This window comes from Mesocricetus auratus, unplaced genomic scaffold, assembly GCF_017639785.1.
Source record: "Mesocricetus auratus isolate SY011 unplaced genomic scaffold, BCM_Maur_2.0 Super-Scaffold_100006, whole genome shotgun sequence".
Lineage (NCBI taxonomy): Eukaryota > Metazoa > Chordata > Mammalia > Rodentia > Cricetidae > Mesocricetus > Mesocricetus auratus.
Genome location: NW_024429190.1, coordinates 77,666,474 through 77,681,237, shown reverse-complemented (window position 1 = coordinate 77,681,237; position 14,764 = coordinate 77,666,474). Strand labels below are relative to the sequence as shown.

Genomic DNA, 14,764 nt, shown 5'->3' with positions numbered 1-14,764 from the left:
TTTCTCTTGAACATCATCTTCTATTTATGCATGGCCTACTTTCAGCCTGCACTCCCCCTTAACCCCATAGTAATTTGTCAAGCTCAGGCTAATCTCCTTAATCCATTGGGCTGAAGGATTTAAGTTTAATGTTTTAATCTAGGGGCCCTAGTATTTAAGTAATTAGAGGTCGTATTTCTAGCACTCTCCTTTAGATAAATTACCTTAGTTTGCTCTTTAATTCTAATTTATAAATAACAGAATTCTAAGAATTCGAAGTGGGCATAATTTGGAGTTTTGGACTGAATGCCTGAATTAAGAGCATTCTGTGATACTTATGTTTCTTGCCTTCACTCTTAAAGAGTCTCAAGCCTGGGAATTTTCCTTAGAGTTCACTTTTATTTATTACTACTTTAATTATCCATTTGTATAGGATAAGGATATGATGTACTAATTCAAAACCTACAATACATCTGAGTAATATCAAATCAGTAGTTAGTAGTTCCATTTCCTCCTCTAATGTTTAAAAATTTGATTAACATGTAGTAACTGCATATTTGTGACATGGTATGACACATCAATCCATGTTTACAGTGTGTACTAGTCAGATATGGTGATTCATTTTTGCTTATTTATTTCATGTTTGGAGGTTGTGATTAGAATAGACTTTTAACATACTAACTAAAAATACTTGCTGCTGTATTTTAGAAGCACTTTGCTGTTTTCCTGAATCCTGTTGTATACTTGGAATTCCTTAAGTCATTTCCCACATTTTTTCATTCATGCCCGAGAACTTGTGAGCTTGGAAAGAAATATTTTCCTATCAGTTAATCTGAACATTCTTACAGAATGTTTCAAACATCTTTCCTGTCAAAACAATTTAGTCACAGGAGTCTAGTTTTACACTCTATGTTTCAGATTTTCAGTCAGCAAACACTGCATACCCTGAATTTATTACAGCATGGCATAAAAGTAAAAAACTAGACACTTCGAAAAATATTGTCCTAATTAGGACAAGGTCATCCCTTGGCATGTGTGGTCAGTGTGGTGGCCTCTGATGCCTCATGTCTACCCACTCATGTCGTCTCACAGATCTGCGCCTGGTGTCTCACCACCACCACCCTGTTGTTCAGAGGCTAAAGGGACGGCTGGACAGGCCTCCTGGGCCTTCTCTGGTGTGGGAGCCCAGACCCAGAATTCTCACCACTGGGTACAGACTATGTTGCTTCTACATCAAAAAGCTCACAGAGCTCTGCCTGCCTCTCTGCTTCCTGAGTGATGACCAACGTTGGGTGCCACTGCATCAGGCCCTGCCATCTCTCTTTCAAGAGTGGAATATTGAAGCACCTTAGGTATTAGTGAAAAGTAATTTCCAGGCTACAGATTCTAATAGAAAAAAAAATCGAAAGAAAGTAAGACGAAGTGATAGGTCTTGTGGTGATAGCCAGCTAGTTACCTTCGCTCCAGGACACTGAGGGAGAGGCACAGCCGTGGGGAGCAGGTCAGGGAGATGAGCATGCAGGGCCAAATGGGACTACAGAAATTCATTACTCACTTATTGGGGAATTGACAAGAGAACAGTACTCACTAATAAAATTGGCTTGTACTGGATAATGTCCTGAATTTCTGTGAGACCCTGAACAAAGATTTTTAGCCGTACTGAGAGTCAGTTTACTCATCTGAAAACCTAAGAAGTTTTTGAGAAACACTCCGAGCACACACTCAGACGTAACATCCACGAGATGGGGTGTGACTGGTTAAGACTGAGAGTTGACCTTAAGAAAAGGGAGAGAGCCGATGGCACATGGGTAGAGGTGCCTGCTGCCCAGAGGAACAGACAAACTGACCCCAGAACGCACATGCTGGAGAGAACAACACCGGCAAGTTACCCTCTAGATGCCCTATTCAAATAGGTAATTGTAAAGGCCGAACTGAAAGAACAAGGTAGTGTTAAAGCCAGACTGAAAGCAGGGTCTTCCTTCTTCTGCCAACACAGGACGGTATGTGCAGAAATCTTCACAAGCTGAACTCCCGGGTCCAGCAAGCTTCACCGTCTGATCAGCTCCCCCTCAGCCCTCAGGCATGTGCTATTTTTTCAACGTTCTCAAATGCACTCGATGTTTGGGAACTGAGTCAAGAACCCAACATGATTCTTCAAAACCCGAAGCTGACGCCTAAGGGAGAAGGCTTCTCCTCTTAGGTGCCAGAAGGAGCCTTTAGACCTCCCAGCTAAGGGGCCCAAAAACAGGTTGGTGGTGGTAACCTTTAATCCCAGAGGCAAAAGCAGGTGGGTCTCTGAGTTCGAGGCCACCCTGGTCTACAGAGTGAGTTCCCTCCAAGACAGCCAGGACTACACAGAGAAACCTCATCTTAAAAAAACCAAAGGGGGTCGGGGGAAGACAAAGTCTCACTATGTAGACCAGAGTGACCTGAAACTCAGAGATCTACCTGTCTCTGCCGCATAGGATTGACTGTGTGAGCCCACAGTGCCTGGCTTCCCTCCTGGCTTTTCAAGCTTTACAAAGGGGATTTAGGGAAACAGGTTAGCATCTTTAGTGCTTACAGGGAGCAGATCTTATTTTTAAAAATTACAAGTGACAGTATTTTGGTTACTTTGAAACACCATCCTTAGGAGAGCAACATTCTGTATATTTGTGACACCATTCTCAAAGGCAGGCAAAGTATACCCACTATAGTTGTTTTTAAGAAGTAAATAAAAAAATAAATACTTTATAACAGATCTCCAGGTGCTATACACCTTTAATGTTAGCACTTGGGAGGCAGTGGCAGGCAGATCTCTGGGTTTGAGATTAGCAAAGGCTAAGAGAGAGACCCTGCCTCAAAAAACACAAAAGAAGCTATAAAATAAATTTTAAGTTGAAAAGCTCCTTAAAATTTACAGGGACCAAATCCTTTAAAAAAAAAAAAAGGAAATATCTGGGGACTAGCAAGAGGGCACTTGGCAGCAAAGCAAATGTTCAGTGCCTGAGACCCACATGGTGCAGACAAGGGCCCCAACTATCACAGGTGTCCAGGCACACTCACATACTCGACATAGTCAATAAAAGTGGCTAATTTTTTGAAGCATGAAGCCATTCCCTTCAACATCTTAATACTCTGATTTTACTTGCCTTAGGAAACATTGACAGAGACCAAGGAAGTATTAATCCCAATTTTTGCACTTTTGTGCTCAAAACTCTCTGGTATCAGAAATGTTACACATTTTGATGGGTCGCGGGACACACAGAGGTACACGCTAATCCTCCTCAGGGTCTCCATGCTTTGCCATGTGACTCAGTGAGGGGTCTTTAAATCAGTCTGCAAAAACTGCAAGTTGAACAAGTCATCCTGCTGCAGCATTGAGGAGCTGAGGCAGGAGGATCTCAGGCCTGAACAACGAGAAGAGTGTCTTCAAAATGAGAAGGTCTGGATTCCAGCATCTGCTGTTAATCGTGTGAGATTTGAGTTCTTTGTGGACTGATAAGATCCTAAAGCCAAAGGAATGTCCCATGGCCCCACCCAGGAGCCAGACTCAACTCCCTCCTCCCTCCTCCCAAGCCCCAGAGGCCTGCGTCTCAAAGCTCCTGTAACTGGAAAGATCCCAAGAGATTCCACTCACCTCCACTTCCTGCGAAGGCATCCTCAGTCTGGTGAGCTTGGCCTTAGCAGGCACTTTTACATCGGGTTTCTCGAAGCTCTGCTGGCCATAGTCCTCCAACGGCGGCTTCAGCTCGGGGGACTCACTAGGAGCCTGATCCTGACCGTCCATGGGCCGGACATACGCTGTGGGCTTCTGCTGCATTGCAACACTTTTTGAGGGGAGAGGAGGGGGTGGAAATGTCTGAGAAGGGGCTACCCCAAGGCTGGTAGCTGCCACCAAACTGTCATGAGGAGTCTCATTATCTTGGACCTTCGCCACCAGGTCCTTGGAAGACATGGCTGCGCTGTAGCTTTTATTGCTAGTGCTACAGCTGGGCGCCTTGCTGCCTCCCTGCAGCCTGGAATGTACAGGTGACAGAGGGGGCACTGGGGACGGCAAAGAGGAGATTAAGGGCGAGAGCTTCATCTCCGGAGCTGAGTCACCATCAGCTCTGTGGTCACACTTTCTGTGGTTGGAACAGTGCCCCTCCTGGCTGAGGCGATCTTGAGTCAGACGCTGGCTGTCGGGCGGGCCATAGTTTTTGGCATGGAGACTTGGCGCTGGTTCCATCCTTGGCGGTGCCATCTTTGGACTGTGGCTAATGTTCCCAACAGAAAGTGGTCCAGGGGCTGAAGAAGTATGAATAGGCTGGTGGTAGACGTGGGTGCGGAAGGAGTTGGACGGGATGCTGCTCCCCCTGTCATGAAATAAAGGATGTCTCGACTTCCCCGGCCTATCTTCGGAACCATCCAGGCGCTGAGGGCAAGATTTGGTACTCAAGAACTCCTTCATCTCTTCGTAGTCACCTAGCATGTTCTGTATCCGACTTGACAGCTCATCGCCTTTTGCAGTCTGAGAAACAGAAAGATGGCAGACTCAGACTGCGGAAACACATCTAAGCAGAGCAATCGCTTAATAAATGATTATGTAATATCGTTAAGAGAAAACCCTCTCCGCTTCATGTGTAATGCAATGTTAACTATTTCCCCCCACTGAGAAGCCTGCCACAGATACACATTACTAATTACAGGAGACTAACATTACAAAAGAAAACCATACACTTTGGTAATTCTGACTAACAATGTTCAAAGAGTTTTCAGATTTTGTTTTCAAAAACAACCTCTGGGATAAGTTGTTTCCTTGGTGGTGACCCCTGGTTGAACTCAGTTACAATGAGTAACTCTTCCATCAAGTTTAGCATTGTGACGGGCCAGCCCTGCTCCCTCTCACACAGTAAATACCTTGTAGGGCTCTCCAAAGAGTGGGGCCGTCTCAGCAAACACCTCTTTCCCTGCATGAGTTTCTTGGTTGCGTCTTTCCTTCTCTCTAATCCGAAGGAGGTTTCTGTCTTCATTGTACAAGCTTTTCCAAGTGCCACAAAAGAACAGGAAAAAAAAATCTATCAGCATCCAAGTTTTGTTGTGCACACACGGGTGTAGAAGGAGCAAGAATATTCATGATGGGGTGATGGGATGTAACTATAGAACGTGCACACGGGGTTGCAGAAACGGCACAGCAGTTAGGAGTGCATACTGCTCTTGCGTGGGACCCAAGTTTCATTCCCAGCTCATAGTTCACAGCTCCAAAAGAAATCTAGCGCCTCTTCTGGCCTCTGTGGATACCTTCTGGTGCCCATGTACTCACACACGCATGCATGCATGCATACACACACACTTCAAAATAAAAAAGGAGGGGGTAGGGTAGGAGGGAGGAGAAGGGCATGAGTCCTACTGTGCCAATGGTTCACACCAGTAATCCCGCTACTGAGGAGGATTGCTACAAGTTCAAGACCATCCTTGTCTACAGAGAAAATTCAAAGACAAAGGCTGATTTTCTAATTAAAAGATCACCAAATGCCCAAAACTTATCATTTATTTTTTCCTCAGTCTATTCTGAGGGTGTCTTAGCATATAAACACAGAAAGATGATCTATAATTACTTCAAATGTCAAGGACGAACAACCCAATTATAGATGTCAGTTCTACATACAGTTGGATGTCACAACGTCCAATTTGAACTGCATTTTAAAAAGTATCCTACATCATTGGACGTGGTATCAAACTGGCTAAAATGAACTTGCTGACAGGCAAATCGGAGACGAATTCTGAAAGCAAGTTGATTTCAACTACAAACGCTCCCCCAAACAGGCCTGCTTCACTGCCAGGAACACAGCCTGCACCCTCCAGGCCCTCCTCTGTGATCTGCACTGAGTAATGGGAATAAAGAGCTATAATAAGACTGTCTTCTTGACCTGCTTCCAGGATCTGTCATGGGTGTCCCTCCCAGTGCTATCTGAACAAAGGAAAATGCTGATTACCTTGGCCATGCCTACCTATCCTTCCCGGTTCCAGCTGAAGCCAAAGGCCCCCCTCTTCCTTCCATTCCTCTCACAGGAGCCTCTTGGTCTCTGTGCCTCCCCAGCTTCCTTTAATGACTGGGTTTAAGGATCCAAGTTCATACCTGACTCTCAGATCACTGTCTATATCAATCGCTTGGTGGCTCCTGATACTACAGAATAGCCTCTACATCTGTGCTTTGTATTAGAATTCCCTGACAATCTGGTTTCAATGAATGCGTGACAGGATCCCATGGCTGCCCCACAGGCCTGTCACATGCACTCTACTTGGCCGTCCCCCCCCCACACACACTGCCCAAGTACACCTTGTAAGAGCCAGCCCCTTCCACTCAGATCCCTCTGCTGAAAGGTAACCATGCTTCCAGGGCTGATGTCTGTACAGGAACACTCACTCTACAAACCACCCCATACTCCAGTCTCAGCAGTCATGGTGTGACCTGGGAGTTGATTTACTTCCATTCCAATCACAAAGCTCTGCCTCTCTCTCTACCTTCTGTGCCTCCCCCCACTTTGACCACATACCCTCACCCCTAACTTTCCATTTCTGATAGATTCAGCTATTCAAATGTCACCCGCTTTAAAGACGCCCCTCAAATCCACCAACTATGTACCTGCTCAACACCCTCTGGCCTCGGTGAGCTCCTACACTCATGTGGTACGCATTAATTCATGTGACCTCTTACATGTAACATAAAATACAAGAATCTTTAAGACCAACTTCAAAGATGACAAATGTGAACTCAAGTGGCAGAGATCACTGTATGCTAGTTGGAAAACTAAAACACGGGAGAAATGAAAATATAAAGTCCATTCTTCCCTAGTAAGAATGGGACTGTTCCTGGCTGGCAGAACTGTGTTTTGGGATGGGGAGATGAAGAGGTGGGGTCTCTCTAAGCAGCCTTCACTGGCCATGCCTGCAACCTTCTAGCCTTCTCACAGTCTTGGCAACAGCAAGGCTCCCTCCCCGCCTTTGTTTTGGTTTGTTTTTGAGACAGGGTCTCTCCGACACCCTCTCCTCCGCCCCTGCCTCCGTAGTGCAGAGATTAAAGGTATAAGCCTGGCTAGACCCATATATTATAAGGCAATACCAAAGACTTTGGATGGATGAATTTAACTCGCTGTCACTGTTCAGCTGACACATCTACAAGTAGTGATGTGAGTAGATATATACCCATGACTGTCTGTCGGGTGGACCCAAGTCCAGACTGGAAGACTCACCCACACTGTCTGTGGTTGCTTTCGCCAAGGCTCCTGGACAAGGCAGAGGGCCAAGGAACCAGGTCACAGAGGTGTTCAGGGAGGCTGGGGACCCGTTCTGGGCCAACGTTTTTCTTTATGCCACTTAAACAGCGTTTGCCAATTCCACCAGGCAGGCTTCTGGTTTACTTCAGTACTGAGTTGCTTTTGAAAGGGCCTGGGCAATATTTTCTTTTCCAGAAATATTCTTTTCATAGTCCCTTTGAAATCAGGGGCAAGGTGAATTTCAAAACAAAGTAATGCCATCACCCATATCATGACAAGGACCCTCACAGACAGTTTCAAACTAAGTGCAGAGCAAGGTGGGGAAAGACGGGAGGATTGTTATGTGCACAGACAGATATGTATGTGTGCAGTGTGGGGGGGCATACACATAACAGCACGCATGCGGGGCAGAGACAGCTCTGGAGAGTTCGTTCATTCCACCTTCAAGAGAGTTCCAGGAATTAAACAAACTCAAGATTTCACTGGCAGTGCTGCCACTGGGTATTACCCTTTCTTATTGTTATTATAGCCATTGGTATGTGTCTGCCCATGCATACACACATGTGGGGACATGGCTACTACGGCACATGTGATGATCACAGGACTACACTATGCCATTGTTTCTCTCCTTCCACTTTTTTGTGGGTTCTAAGACTTGAGCTCAGGTTGCCAGGCTTGCTCAGCAATCACTCTACCATGGAGCCATTTCTCAGCCAGGAAGAAAGGGTGTGTGTGTGTGTGTGTGTGTGTGTGTGTGTGTGTGTGTGTGTGTGTGTGTGTGTGTGTGTGTGTGTGTGTATGTGTGTGTGTGTGTATGTATGTAAGCATGCATGCATGTGTGTATGTATTATGCATGTGTGCATTACATGTATTATTTGTGTGTGTTAGGTATGCATTATATATGCATATGTGTATGTGTGTATTGTATATGTATTATGTATGTATTACCTGTGTATGCACGTGTGTATTATATGTACATGTGTTGGGTATGTATGCGTATGTATGTATATATGTATGTATTTTTTTTCTTGACCTGGCTTTCTGTGTACAGCCCAGGCTGTCCTGGAACTCACTCTGTAGACCAGGTTGGCCTCAAACTCACAGAAATCTGCCTGCCTCTGCCTCCTGAGTGCTGGGATCAAAGGCATGCACCACTACCGCCCTGCACAGTCTGGAAGAATTTTTAAATGAGGGGATTTTTCAGGCAACAGTGAAGGTTTTCGTGATTCTCACTCTGTAATTACCTTTGAATAATTACAAGTTAACTATGGCTTTAATTAAAGGCCATCACCTCCTCCCAGGAGAAGCCACACACCATTTTCACTCTGGGTAACATCACACTGATACCCAAACAGCCACAAGTCAGAGACCCTTGCTTGCTAATGGCCACAGCACTGTGCATTCGGAGGGTAAAGGCATCTACAGGAGCAGATTACAGAGTCGGAGGGTAAAGGCATTTACAGGAGCAGATTACAGAGGCCACAGCTCTTCAGGTGAGAGGAAGGGTCTGGAAGGAAGCTGAGAAGAGTGGATCTGAGGGCTGATGAGAACAACAGTGGTAAGGACAGCAGCTGTGGCAGGGACAGGCGCCACCGTGCTGGGCCTCAGTCAGCACTGTCCTGGCCACATTACCTTGTTTTCCTTCCTATTTAGTCTTCAGTCAGACCTGTCATAATAGGATTTTTTAGGAGACCCATTTTTCAAGTGGAAAAACATAAGGCTCAAAGATTGACTTACTCATGACGCCCTGGAAATCCAAAAGCTTATGTTCTCAGCCTCAGATCTGCTAGCAAACCCGCCTGGCTGTGTTAAACAGGGTGCTGACGATGAAGGAGGCGTGCTAACTTATAATCACCTTAATTCCTTAGTTTCACAGAGGTACACGTCAGCCCAGCCATTATCCCTGCCGGGAGAACAACCTCAAAAACCACAGAATACATGACCAGTTCAACCAATTGCACAAAGACCTTACAGGAAGTGTCAGAAAGAGAGGCGAACCGAGTACAGGTGCTCCTCGTGTTCTAAAAACTAAGCTACAATCCTTTAGATCCTTTTGTTAAACTTCCCTGGTCCCATAATAACCAAGGAACTTTTGGACTCCTGTTTCTCACATACTAAGAGACTCACATGGATTTATTTCACAGACTGGCTATATAAATAACCTTGTACCTAAGTGCTCATAATATACCCATAGCAGGGAGCGTCTGATTCTTCTGGCTGGTGAGCCAAGCCATGTTCATGGAGCCTCCACTCCAATCCAGTAATCCTCCCTAGAGAGAAAAACCACGAAGCCTAATGACTGTGGAACAGCCAAGCCCACAGGCTGACCTACTACATTCAACCCCACCTGAGAACTGCTCACCCCACAAATCTGGGAGCTCTCCAGAAGAACTGAATGACACCCTGGGACAGGGATACCTCTCCTCAGTCGCCACAATCCTGCATCATGACACTCTGCAGTGTGGAGGTTCACAGGACACAGGGGGAAGACCCCTACAAGAATACAGCGAGCCGCCCCTCCAAGCTAGAGAGAGGAATGAAGGAAGCTGCAGGCCTCCTGCCACCAGTGCCTGGTGAGAGCGCTCACACGTGACGGACTTAACACAGCTGAGTTCTCGATCCAGCTGAGGTGGATGGTAACCCAGATGTTCTCGCTAACAGTTGGAATTTAAACTCTAACTTCGTTTTTGTTTTTAAGAAATCGGAATGAAGATTTGGGGACCTAAAACATGCCAGGGTGTGCTCACTTTCAGAGAGTTGGTGACAATTCTGAGAAACTCAGCTCCAATTCCTCACACCCTTGGGTACAACGGTTAAGTCAACCCCATGCTGGGCCTGTCATAGCACATTTACTCAAAGGCTTCTCCTTGGGGGATGGAATGTGTCGCAGAGGTGCTAAAGTACTGGGAAAATAAAAGTCATCCCAGCTCTGTAAGCATTAAGTGTGTGGGGGGGAGGGGGTCCTCTCTTCTCTTTCCTAGGCACTAGAAAGGGGAATAACGAACCAGGCAGCACACAAAGGCCCTAGCGGGGCTGGGGGCCTGAGGCAGCATGCTGGCTCTGGTATCATCTGGCTGAAGCACCTTCTCCCAGGCTGGAGCCCACAAGCCCTGCCACTAAACTAGGCTAGTCAAGCGGGACCGCCAAATGCCATTCCTGCTCCCATGGCAACCCAGGGCCCCACAGGGCTGCCTGTGAACAGTGGACTACCCATTTATCACCGCTCACCCCGGGTATGCCTTTCTCTCAGAGATGTTCCCAGTTTTGATTGTCCTTTGGAGAGTAGAGGTTGGTATATTCTTCCACACACTTCTCCTTATAGCCAGGGGAGGAAAAGGAAATCAACATGGCCCGTTGCTAACTGGAATCGTCCTTACTCTTTTAGAAACTCCGCAATTCTGCCTTCAACATACAAATGGAAACACTATGAGACTCACAACTGCCAGCCACCTTGGCTTACAAAACAGGGACATGTATTTATGTCACAAGCAGATAGAGGTGAAGGCGCAGGGTCCCTAGGTTCCGTCAAGAGCCATTAGAACACTGGGAAGAATTCTGCTTTATCTTTTGCCCTTTGTCTCCATTCTTGCCACATGGTATCTTGGAAACTTTTTTACACGTTAGTTTTATGGAAGATGTCAACACATTTAGAGTACATTAGTTTGCCATTAAACTATATTTCTCCAAATGTTGTTTAAACACAGGATAGCTTCATGTTTGAAGACAAAATAGAGACATTTTCCTCCTCGTTTCATGTGTGTGAAAAGAATGTGCAACAGACTTTCTCATAATAGTAATAAAAATAAAAAAATCACTCAGCTAAGTCTTCCAAGATTTTCCCTCTTATTAGCTCTCCTATTACCTACAACACATGACAAAGACTGGGGGCACCAGGGTCCTGAATCAGGAGGACTTGGTCCTCAAACACAGAGTCTTGCAACCCAAACTGGCATTTAAAAAAAAAAATCAGATGGTGCCAATGACAAAACAGCTATTCTTGTCAGCTGTTTTCCTGGGGTAGCACCCAGGGATCGTCATGCCTAGGACTTCCAGCTACCCGTTGCTGTTTGCCACAGTAGGCTCGGCCCCACTATGGCTTGTTGTGACATTGGAAACAGCTTTAGGTGCCCCCGCCCCCCACCCCCCACCCCCCCACCCCCGGTTCACAAATCAGCCTTGGAAACACAGCTCACCTAACTTCTGGCCCCTTCACTTTCCTGAGGGCAACACATGATAGAGAAATTTAAGGTCTTGTTACATGTCATAAAGTCTCTTTGACAACTCAGAGACTATTTGCATGCCTTACATGGGTGTTACAAGTTTTAAACTGATAAAGCCGAATGAACGTTGAATTCTAATGAGATGCATGGCATGTTGATTGACCTTCCAAAAAAACCTGCTAGATATTTCTGCATGGGCTCTAATGAGAGAATAAATAGGTCTCATAAGCTACACTTTATACTCTGTAAAGTGACACATGAGACTAGGGTTAGACGGTTAATGTGGTTTCTGGAACATTCTGTTTAAATTCAGTTTTGTGCCCAGTGTGGTGATGCACACCTTTAACACCATGGCTAGGGAGGCAAAGCCAGGCTGGTCTCTGTTTAAGTCAGGCTGATCTCTGTTTAAGGCAGGCCAGCCTGGTCTGCAGAGCAAATCCCAGAACAACCAGGGCTATCTAGAGGGACCCAGTCTCAAAAACAAGAGTTGTATTGCAATATGCTTTTTACAAAAGAATACTCACACAGTGTTTCAAAATAATCTCTCTCTCTCTCTCTCTCTCTCTCTCTCTCTCTCTCTCTCTCTCTCTCTCTCTCTCTCGCGCACACACGCACACACACGCACACACACACGCACACACACACACGCACACCATTTTACAGAGCTCTGAACACTAGACTCAGCCCTGGCTTGTTAGCACATAATTTTAGATCCCTGTGTATAAAGAAGCAAAAGTTAGCCTGAAGTAAACTGGAGAACATGGTCCAAGGTCCAGGTGCCAGGGCTGGAGTTTTACATGTGTATAGATATACTTACAGAGGCGAGTTTTTAACCTACAGGTAGAAAACAAAATCACCTGCCTTCTTATCAAACTTGCTTTAAGTGTGGACAAGGGAAACTATGCAGATGCACTACCCAGTGGAAATGAGAGACAAAAGATGAGGAGAAAAGCTAGGTTTCCCTATGTGCAACGTAAGAACGAGTCTCTCCCTTTCAAGTATACCAATGAAAGTGAAAAGCAAAGCCAAAGCGGAAGAAACAGGGCTAGAACAGTGGCCAAGTAGTTAGAGGCACTGGTTTAACCAGCTGTAACTCCACTTCCCAGGATCTGACACCTTCAGCCTCCCTACAGACTGGGCACACACATACAATGCAAGCAAAACACACCTATACATATAAAACACAAATACTGAGGTCAGAGAGACGGCTCGGCAGCTGAGAACACCCGGTGCTCTTGCAGAGACCTGGGTTTAGTTCCTAGAACCCACGTGGTGGCTCACAACCATCTGTAACTCCAGATGTGGAGAACCCAATGCCTTCTGACCTCTGTGGGCACCTGACCATGTGTGCACATGGATACACACAGACAAGACATTCATACATAGAGTAACATAAATAAATCTGAATATATATTATATACTGGCTAAGCAAGATTACAATTATAGAACCACAGCAGTGAGAAGCAATAACTTCTCACCTCAACGTTTTGGCAGTCTGGAGCTAGAGAGTGATAAGATGTTTTTAATGAAACCTGAAATGTGAATAGATTAATGTCACTAAAGAGTTACAGAAAATTGTCTCTGCAGACCATTCCCCCTAGACAGTACTCTGCCTGCAGTAAACTGAAGAGACACATAGAAAACACCCCCTCACTTGAGATAAATCTGTGGCACAACCTTTAATCCCAGCACTTGGGAGGCAGACGCAGACGGATCTCTGTGAGTTCAAGACCAGCCTGGTCTACACAGTGAGTTCCAGGGCAGGGCTACATAGCAATGCTGTCTTTCAAAAAGAAATCTGTCACTTGGCTGGGTGTAGCCCTGCCCTCTCCACCCCTAGTCACGCAGGCCACATAAAAATGACATTGTTTACTTGGGCAGACCGTCGGCTCTTCCTGAGAACCACCAGAAGACGGGCCTCATATGACCATGCCGTACTCCTCACTGTTCAGTTGCCATGGAGGACCGCATTACACACCTAAAGGATAACGAGGCTCACACAGATTGGCCTCACCACAGTCACGAACTGAGAGAGTCCTGTCTGTGGTCACAACGTGAAAGAATGTAGGCAAGCGACTTTCGTGTCCTATTATTTCTGAACACCTGCTGCATTTAGCTAACTGCTTTTCATCTTTGCAGAAGCAAGTTAATATTGCTTGAGCACTGAATCCAATCCTCAAGGGAGGTGCTGTGTGGACTTCTACACTTGGATGTGGAGCTAACCAGCTGCTCTCCTGGGCCAGCCACCTCCACAGAGCTGCCTGCCAGACCTTTAAAACTCCTCCTCCATCACCCCCCACACCCAGAGGTCATGGCCTCCTACAGAACTGCAGCTGCAGAGGGAGGATGGCAGCAAACAGGAGCAACCTCCTGCGGGGATCTGAGGACCCGTTCTCCTGGCTCCTCACGTCATCTCTCCAAGCAAGCACGAAGGATAACGGCTGTTCCTTGGTGCCATTATCAGGCGACACATTTGCTGTCTGTCTGACAGTTATCTAAGCTCGATAGCACTGCAGGTGTGCCTTGGGTGGCCTTATTGTCCTGGGAGCTCTTCACGCACACAGACAACGCCCCCCACACCCACCCACTGGGGCACTATACACACCACAGAGCTTAGCATAGTGCCACTCAACCCATCATATCAGACATCAAACGACGCAGATTTCTGCAGAATTCCGCCACTCTGGAAGATGACGAACTGTGATTCATTGTCTGGTCCCCTAAAATGGATCTCGCCAGCGGATTCTCCTGCCCATGAGATGACTCAAACTTAGAAGGATGTTGACATCACCCTTCCCCAGATGCTCCAGGGGAGCAGCTGGGTGACACCATGTGCTCAGGGACTGCTGCAGGGAAGTTGTCTGCTTACCACACTTGCTAATTAATCATAAAACTGCACTATGGGGGGGGGCGGAAGGTGCTTGGGTAACACTCAGGATAGCTCTTAAAAACATTATTTGATGGATAGAGATATGGCTCTGCACATGAAGGTACTTCCTGTCAAACTTGAAACCCAAGTTTGGTACCCAGAAACTCACATGTCGGGAGGAGAAGCTATTCCTGTCAACTGTCTGTCCTCACACCTGCATATGGTGTGAGTAGATAATTCCAAAGATATGTCTAGGGCTAAAACGTCAACAACAAAAATGCCACCCAAAAAACCTCAATAGAGGGGAAGAACACAGGATGGAGCAGTTCCCTCCACAGCTAAGAGCTCGTGCCGCTGGAGGCAGGAGGCTACAAACAGCAAGTCTAAAAGCCCAGGGTTACAGAGAGAAGGACACATAGTAGGAGCTTCCCTCCTGCTAAAAACACTGTATACGATGA

At 46.3% G+C, this 14,764-nt stretch overlaps 1 protein-coding gene across 2 annotated transcripts in view; it reads right to left on the bottom strand.

Annotated features, from left to right (window-relative positions):
- Aff1 (AF4/FMR2 family member 1) overlaps nt 1-14,764 on the bottom strand; it is a 162,697-nt gene that overhangs the window by 68,569 nt on the left and 79,364 nt on the right. For both annotated transcript variants that reach the window (XM_013117978.3, XM_013117979.3), the window contains 2 exons: nt 4,861-4,981; nt 3,599-4,471 (listed from right to left, as the gene is read on the bottom strand). In XM_013117978.3, coding sequence (XP_012973432.1) covers nt 3,599-4,471; nt 4,861-4,981 — 994 coding nt within the window. The remainder of the gene's footprint in view (nt 1-3,598; nt 4,472-4,860; nt 4,982-14,764) is intronic.